This window comes from Carassius carassius, chromosome 1 (assembly GCF_963082965.1).
Source record: "Carassius carassius chromosome 1, fCarCar2.1, whole genome shotgun sequence".
NCBI lineage: Eukaryota > Metazoa > Chordata > Actinopteri > Cypriniformes > Cyprinidae > Carassius > Carassius carassius.
In genome coordinates this window covers 25,426,863-25,436,403 of record NC_081755.1, presented here as the reverse complement: position 1 = coordinate 25,436,403, position 9,541 = coordinate 25,426,863, and the positions used below count along the sequence as shown (strand labels likewise).

The following is a 9,541-nucleotide window of genomic DNA, read 5'->3' as shown; positions in this document are numbered from 1 at the left end:
TGAAGATTAGACTCGGTTGGTTTCCTGCAATACAAATGTGTAGCTAAGCAGCTATTTTTAGACTCCTGTTTCTTTCACCTTTAACCAGCATGCAGAGTATGAGAATGGCAGTGAATCACCCTCATATATAAGCTCTTTTATCATGTGAAAAGACTGGACATAACACCTTTATGGAGGCCAAAACTCGAGCTCCACCCCTGTTTCTTATTACATTTAATATGAAGAAAAGGGATCTTCTAGTGACAGATATAATGACTGACTATATAAAACATACAGTTGCATCTCAATGAATAAAAAAAAAATGTCATGGAAAAGTTCATTTAATTCAGTAATTCAGCTCAAATTGTGAAATTAGTGTATTAAATAAGTTCAATGCACACAGACTGAAGTAGGTTTAAGTTAAATGTGAGCCAAAATCATCACAATTAAAAGAACCAAAGACTTAAACCATTTCTAATTTATTGAGAAGCACCTGTACATGAACAATATACAGATCAGTGACAGGCTCAACGATGCACATGACCCCTAATAAAGAGTTTTAGGAAAAATAAATGAACAAATCTATGAATGAATGAATAAATTAATGAAAAAAGAAATCTTAAATGCATTCAGATCTTCAACAAAAAGGGATCTGGTCATTCTGGTTGCACTTCATTGACCAATTAAATACAGAAACAGAATTAAGGGCAATAAATAAATAAATAAATAAATAAAAATTCAGCCCTCATGTGGATTTCTAACATCTGTAACTAACAGGTTTCGTTTCAGTCACGTAATATTTCAAATTTGACCTTTACTTATTCTTTTTTCATAGCAATTTTAATTTAATTTAATTAAATAAATTTCTGTAGGCCTATTATGAACAACTTTTTGAAATCATGTTTAATTCATACTTCATTCCTCTGAAGGAATGTTTCACAAATGATCGTGAGCACCACTTTAATAATTAATTTTTTTACTTTAATAAATAGGCCTATATTTAACATGCATATATAAAATATTATTTTATCTTTTATATTTCACATGTTTAAACTAATATAAAAGCATCCGTTTTAAATGACTATATAAAATTGTCAACTAACAAATCTTTTAGATCCATTATGGTGACACAATGTAAAGCACCATGACTGAGGTAAACAATTTGTAATGCATTTGAATCGCCATAATTTTGCTAACACATAAGAGAACAATTTGTTGGAGGCAGATTTTTGTGCCATGAGGTTCACTAAAGCACGTTCTGAACGTTCACAGAACACTTTAAATCGGCTTACCTTTGTTTGTCTGATGCAAATCCGCTTCAATTCATTCTCACTTTACAGATGACAGAGGAGAGCAGCGCAGACGAAGTCCCGCCCGCTCGGCCTACGTCACATCGCGTTAGTGGAGCACTTCCCATTCCAATCAGCAAAGCCTGTCAATGACGTCTTTGAAATCGCTTGATCGAATGATTACATTCTGAGAAGTGATGCGTTTCAGAAAGTAAGCAAGGACATAAATATGTTTTCTCCTTCTTTTTACAAAACCAATAAAACCATATTTGATTTCTATGATTAGGCCTACAAACTCTCCAACCCCCATAGCCTACCTCAGTCCAGCTAAAAGGTTTATTTTTTTAATAAGGATTTTTTATTTTTTGAACACAGCTCTTGTTGTATGTGAGGAAACGGTTTACTTCCTTTTCATAGACCACAACACTGAGAACACTTCACACGTGGCTTTTTTTTCATTACCATAGGTCTTAATGTCATTTCACCCCAAAATGAGAAGATAAGGAGACACAGAGCTTGACTAATGACAAATTACTGTACCATATTTTTACATGCACCAAAAAAAAAAAATAATATATATATATATATATATATATATATATATATATATATATATACACACACATATATATATAGACATAGGCGGAGTTATGACATTACCACCAAAGAGCTAAAATAAGAAGTTCATCTGTGACATTAACCTTTGCTGATGAAAAAGAGGACCTGAGAACAGTGACATGCACATGCATTTCCTGTTTTTAGTGGTCCTAAAAACTGACCTAAGTTCTGTATTTGAGCATCTGTGCATAGATGTGTGAGTCCTCACTGGTCAGTCATCATAAAAATCCATTGTGCCTACATGAATCAAATAAAACCATACACTGATGGAAAACTCTGAAGTTTTCTTGTAGCTCGCAACCCACAACCCATCAGGTGCTAAAATAGAGGCTGTGTAATGATGTGTTGCAGCCACAGTTTGAGGGAACCTCACTCTTAGTTTTTGAGACAAATTTTGCATTAAATCTCTTGCTCACAAGTGGACCCTCTGCAGTGAATGGGTGCCATCAGAATGAGAATCCAAATAGCTGACAAAAACATCCCAATGATGCACAAGTAATCCACACCACTCCAGTCCATCAATTAATGTCTTGTATAGTGCAAGTTTGTAAGAAACAAATCCATCATAAGATGTTAATTGATGGACTGGAGTCATATATGTTATTTATAGATTGATGTGATGTTTTTTATCAGCTGTTTGGATTCTCATTCTGATGGCACCCATTCAATGCAGAGGATTCATTGGTGAGCAAGTGATGTAATGATACATTTATCAAAATCTGCTCTGATGAAGCAACAAATTCATCTGGGATATCCTAATTTTTTTGATGAACTTTCAAATAAAAATGTATTTGTAAACATTTCATTATTGAATAAACATAAATATTAAAGGATACTTAAAAAACAAAACAAAAAAAAAACATTACACAATTCAGAAGACATACAAATGTTTATATATTCCATTTTGTCCATGACTTCAGCACCAAGGACAGTGGCGAGAAAAGCTGACACGCAGGATAAGAAATATAACATAGAAACAAAAAAGTATGTGTGATCTATTTAGTCATTTTAAGAAGATGAATAGGCCCTACTTATGAATTTGTTGCTCTTTTAAAGCAGCATGACTGTTCTGCTACAGTGGCTTTCAGTTAACCTGCACAACACACAACAACAGAATACAAGCACAAACTTCTCTTCATATTCTATTGAAACATCACAAATTCCATAGTAAACACAGCTGCCTGCTAATTTATAGATTTTTTTCTACTGCTAATTTATTTTTTTTTTTCTAACAAGTTTATTGTTTTAGTAGTTTATAAACATACTACTGTATGTGTGCAGTTTACATATGGCCTATCATGAAAGTCTCTAATACTTAAAAATACACTATAGTATTAGCAGTATTAAGTTGAAACCTAAAACTTTGGAGCAAAAAAAAAAAATACACACACCTTTGAACATCGTTCACACACACACACACACACACACACACACACACACACACACACACACGCACACACACACACACACACACACACACCAAAAAAGAAAAAAAGAAAAAAAAGTTTCGACATTTCCTACTTCATAGAATCTTATAAAATGGCCAGTTGGGCCAAATATTAAATGCCACACGATTGGAAATTAATCGTTTGGGTAATTGATATGCCTACTCAATTATCGTGCCTGCACTGATCCAAAACAACTTTCAAATATAAAAGTAAATGAAGAGAGTGCTTAGTCAGGTCAGTTCCTGCTGGTCAGACTATTCTCCACTCTACCACACGGTGGCGCTGTTTCTTTATTGTGAGGAACGGTGAATCAACAAGTGAGTACGGGACACGGTGGGTGGCCAACAGAGGATTTGCGTTATCAGATCTGCGTCTGGATTTTAATGCACATTTATGATGTACATATGCTATTTATTTACGTTTCCACAGATTAAACGCCACATCCAGTGAAAGAGGTTTGGGTTACAACTCAAAACGGAATGTACGACTATGCTATAGTGCAAAATTTTCAATTTGCATGTCAATCTGTGTGTCTGTCTATCCACCAAGACCTTTATTTGTTTATTAATTCATTTTTTTTGTATTGCTTTATGTTGTATTGTATGCTTATATTGTCTGCTGTTTTAAAGTAAGAGTGATTTAGTGATCATTTGTTTTTTTCATAGTGATTTTTTTCTGCCATATTTATTTAATGCAATTATATATATATATATATATATATATATATATATATATATATATATATATATATATATATATATATATATATATATATATATATATATATATAAAACAATGCATTTAGTTTTAAATAAAATGTAAAAATAATGCAAAAAACCTATACACACATATAGATGAATATTCGAATTGTAGCCTATTTATAACGCAAAGCCCCCCCCCTCCCAAATAACTGCTGTAAACACGCATAAATAATAAATAAAGTTTTACTTTTCCAGATAGGCCTATTCAAAAGTTTCCCTATGAATAGCTGGGAATGCAACTATAGATAAACGTACATTAGAATTCCATTGTGCTTCTTGCACACATGGGCAATAAAGTGCTTTACTCATGCAGGCGCACAGAGAGAATGGTAAACGACTGAACCCCCTATTGAACACAGGCAGAGCAGCAGAAAGAGAGAAGGGCTGAGCTGCGACACTCAGTCACAGAGAGGCAGAGGTGTGAATGAGTTAGGCAGAGGAAGAAAGGCAGCCTTGGAAAGTAATAGCGGGTTTTCTGTTTCATATCGGTTGAAAGTGGGAAAAGAGATTACAACATTTCCGGTAGAGAGAAAAGAAGGGGAGAGTACCCTATAATTTCGTTTTAAGAAGGGTTTGCCATACTTCTCCACCAGAGCAAAGAGGTATAGTGCACTTTGTGGATTTGTCTTTAAAAAAAGTTGCCTGTAATTAGGCACAGATCTTTCACACATAGCATAGCTATTGGAAACTGCAAGCTACATTATTATAAATACATGCATTTCGGTCTTCTTCTTTTTTTAAATGCAAAAGTTTCTTTATTTGTTCAGTGCTGTTTTAGGGACACCGAGGACCCGTTGCAATGATAAGGATTTTGGTAACGTGCGTCTCCACGGTGTCCATCATCGGGATGGTGGCCGGTGCTCGCGGTGGATACGGGATGAGTATGTTCGCGGCTCAATCCTCTCCTCCGGACCCGTGTTACGACGAGAACGGCAACCCCAGACGCTGCATCCCCGACTTTGTGAACTCCGCGTTTGGAAAGGACGTGCGCGTATCCAGCACCTGCGGCGCTCCGGCGTCACGGTACTGCGTGGTGACCGAGAAGGACGAGGAAAGATCTAGGGACTGCAACATCTGCGATGCCACGGACCCCAAGAAGTCACATCCCCCTGCGTACCTGACAGACCTCAACAACCCTCACAACCTCACCTGCTGGCAGTCGGAAAACTACGTGCAATACCCGCAAAACGTGACTTTGACGCTGTCCTTGGGGAAGAAGTTCGAGGTGACTTACGTGAGCCTCCAGTTCTGCTCTCCTCGCCCTGAGTCCATGGCCATCTTCAAGTCCATGGATTACGGAAAAACCTGGGTGCCCTTTCAGTTCTACTCAACCCAGTGCAAGAAAATGTACAACAAACCGAGCAAAGCTGCGATCACCAAGCAGAACGAGCAGGAAGCGATCTGCACGGACTCGCACACGGACATGCAGCCGTTAACGGGCGGCCTCATCGCGTTCAGCACGCTGGACGGCAGACCCTCCGCGCACGACTTTGACAACTCTCCCGTCCTGCAGGACTGGGTCACGGCCACCGATATCAAAGTGACCTTCAACCGGCTGCACACATTCGGGGATGAAAACGAGGATGACTCGGAGCTCGCCAGGGACTCGTATTTTTACGCCGTGTCTGACCTGCAGGTCGGCGGTCGGTGCAAGTGTAACGGGCACGCGTCAAAGTGCGTAAAGGATCGCGAAGGGAACCTAGTGTGCGAGTGCAAGCACAACACGGCGGGACCGGAGTGTGACAGATGTAAGCCGTTCCACTACGACCGGCCGTGGCAACGCGCGACGGCCAGAGAGGCCAACGAGTGTGTCGGTGAGTCCTTTCTGATGCGCTTTATCTCTCCAAGTGCAGCCTGAGGCAAACATTTCAGAATAGGTTTCATTAATGAGTCATAAATGGTATTATGATAGTATCCTGCTTTAATTAAGGTATGTGGTTATTACCTATATAACGCAGTGACGATTGTTGATGCAAATGATTGGTGTTTCCCCAGTCTAAAAGTTTGAGGCTACATTTAATATACAATGAGTCGGTGAGTTATTTCTGATGTACTTCTGCTCAACAGGTGCTGATGATTTGTTTTTAGGCAAACATTTAATTATAGGTTTCATCAATGAGTCATGCGTAAATGTTATTATGGTGGTATAGTGAAATATGAAAATGTATGAATGAAAGTCTCCTGCTTTAACTAGGATCTGTGTTTTTTACATATATAATGCAGTGACGATTGTTAGTTCAAATGAAGTGTTTTCCTATAGTCCAAAAGTCCGAGGCTACAGTAAATATACATTGAAACTTTGAAATAGTTTGTATTACTCTGAAAGCAATTTTCTCTCAAATTGGTATATAGGCAGATTAAAGAAATGTATATTAGATTAGAAAAATGCTCAATATGTTGATATTTCATTAGTGGTTTCAGATTTTTGGACCTCACAAGATGCAGAAATCGCAGAAATGAAAAAAAATTGGGTAATAAGCTTAAAATAAGAAATGAGAGATCTGCATAATGTAATTAATAAAAGTATGAAGGGAACACAAAACTTTCATTGTAGGTTGCATAGATCTCAGCCTTTCTTTTTCTTTTTTATTAATTGATCAACTTTAGTTCCAAAAGTATAACATCACTTACTGCAAATGAACACACTGGATCAAAATTAGACTTCTTTTTAATTTCTGAAGCGATGATTGGGATGTTTTTTATTTTTTTATTTTTTTATATTGCATCATTTTCCTATCAGAATCTTTTGAACATATGAATCTAATGAAGACTCTCAACCTGAGCAGTCCACACTGGCTAATTCGATTAGGCAGTTGAAATGCTCCAAACAAACTGCATTCATTGTAATTTAAAATATGTAAATTAATTTAGATATTATTTACTTTATTGCAAGTTTTTTTAAAAAGATGAATAGGCCTTTTATTCACACATTTAATGGGAGGAATACTTCAGAAAATGTCCCACATTTTACTCATGTGAACGCCTAACAATGTGTCCATGTTTCCGCATAAATCCTATTATTTACAGTAATCCCACATAATTCACATTACTCCTGCAAGTGATTAATAGATTCGATTTGAGACATTTGATTATAGATTAAAACAAATCTGTTGTAATCTCATTTTAAAACATACTACTGTTGCATTATTTATTTTTATTTTTGCAACAAATTTAGCTTGGAATCACTCATGTTATACAGGCTGCCATATAGTGCTCATAGTTGTTCCGCTTAATGGGTGGGTGGGTGTAACTGAGTTTGGAAGTGCCTTTCAACACCCATTCTGTGGAAGGAAGCATTTTGGAGGGCGAGATCTGCTGAAAAGACTTGTCGTGTTATTGCAAGACAGGTGTCATTATCAGATTGAAGGGAAGATTACATCAGTCTTGTTGTTTGTTTTGTCGAGTTGAAAGTAAACTTCTGGGTTCCAGATGAAAAGTCAGTTTCCAATTGAGGAAAAAAATAGTATCTGTGTCATTGTGAAAGAACTGTATAATTACTTTCATTTTTGACTAATAATTTTGGATTCATCATAAAGGCTCCTTCAGTAGTTTCATCGAATGTCTAAGTTGCTCTTTTTATGGCCTGTCACATTTACTATCATAAACAGATTTTCTCTATTCTATTCATGCCGTGTTAAACATGACTCCCTAACAAAAAAAAAAAAAAAAATATCTGTCAGCAAATGCTCTATTTGATGAGGTTGTTGTCACTTGGTGAACTCAAAAACTAAATTAAAAACGTGTGAACAGATATCAAACGCTCCTGACAGATGGCCGTCAAGCACATGCAAACATTGTTGCACAGTAGATGAATGTGTGTCAGTGGGCCTGTGGTTATAAATAAAAGTTCATTCCCATGAATGGAGAATGAGGGCACCATCATGATATGAGAGATGACTGACAGAAGCTGTTTTCTCACTGTGTGCTTTTGCACGCGACAATCCAGAGGTGAACAGGAAGACTGATTGTAAATGAGATCAGCCAAAAAACATAAATAAAAAGAAACGAAGAAAAAAGTCTGGTCAAAAGTTTTGTCTCAAACTTTTTTCAAAGAGATTGTTACATCTGGTACAAATTAGCTTGCTTTGATTAGGTGTCTCATAATTAAGAGTAAGTCTTTCTGTCCATTCTACTCTGTGGAATGAGGTGGGCAAGGCAGGTATTTGTGGCAAATTAGGTGTAGTATTCACATGAAGATAGGAATGTTATCTAGATACTTCCAGATTTTATGTATGCACTGTACATTTTTTTTGCCAAACTTGCAAAAACATGCAGGGCAAAAAGCCAGCAGACTAAAATATGTCATGCAGTTATACTGTTATTATTATTATTATTATTATTATTATTATTTATTCCAAATTTGTGCATTATGATGATAAAAATATTTAAGATAAAGGTCTAACCTTGAAGACGCATTCAGTTCATTTTCTAACACTAAAACCACGCCTGCTATTTGAAATAAATGCATTAACTATCACCACATTACTTTAAAAATACAGAGTAAGATCTAATATAATATAATATAATATAATATAATATAATATAATATAATATAATATAATATAATATAATATAATATAATATAATATAATATAATATAATATAATATAATATAATATTTTTTAAGTTATATGTGCAGAGGTTAAAATTACAGTGTCACTTTTATTGATAATAAATACTATAGATTATTTGATAGAAAAATACCTAAAAACTGTTTAAATAATAATTTGTGGATTTTACAATTAAAAGCATCATGTCTTGTGCAGTTTCGACAATTTGAAATGCAGCTTCTGAAAACAGTTATTTATTAGTGGAAATACATTTGCATATTTGTTTAAAAAGCTCTAAAATGCCTTGAAATAAATCATTTATTTGCTTGTGTAAATTTGGCCAGTCCAATCATGATCATTTGGTTCAAACAGAAGGTTCTGCTACATGAAATAGCTAAAAAATAAAGTATTTTTTATGTTTTATCTTGTCTAGTAATCCAGAATGGACACTGATGACACAATTTATTAAAAATATTTTGATGTATTTTAAATTAATCAACTGTTTAAGACATAGAGATCTCACAGTATATAGTAGCTTTCAGAGTTTTTGTACTTTTGTACTGTAAAATGTATATGTGTGTATTTACCTGTCATATATTCCACATTTGCATTGTGGAGAATAAAGATAAAACACTTTAGATACAACTTAAGAGACCTCAGCTTTCAAAATTAGTTAAAATATTTAAAATCAGTCAAAAGAAGTACAGGAGTTTATTTTGAGCAACATTAGCTTGTCAAGTAAGCCAGAATTGACACTAACACCTCCTCAAAAATCAGATGCATGATGCCACTGTTTATGACGCATTTAACCTTTCATAAACTATTCAAGCATAACTATCTATCAGAGCTACTGATGGCTTGGTATGTGAATGCTGTATCTTTGTAAGATGTGAGAA

General features: G+C 35.3%; 1 protein-coding gene across 1 annotated transcript in view; it reads left to right on the top strand.

The window, feature by feature from the left end:
* Positions 1 to 4,451: 4,451 nt before the first annotated feature.
* LOC132142773 (netrin-1-like) overlaps positions 4,452 to 9,541 on the top strand; it is a 63,164-nt gene continuing 58,074 nt past the window's right edge. The window contains exons 1-2 of the mRNA XM_059552886.1: positions 4,452 to 4,697; positions 4,863 to 5,909. Of these exons, the coding sequence (XP_059408869.1) occupies positions 4,895 to 5,909 (1,015 nt within the window). The 5' untranslated portion in view covers positions 4,452 to 4,697; positions 4,863 to 4,894. The remainder of the gene's footprint in view (positions 4,698 to 4,862; positions 5,910 to 9,541) is intronic.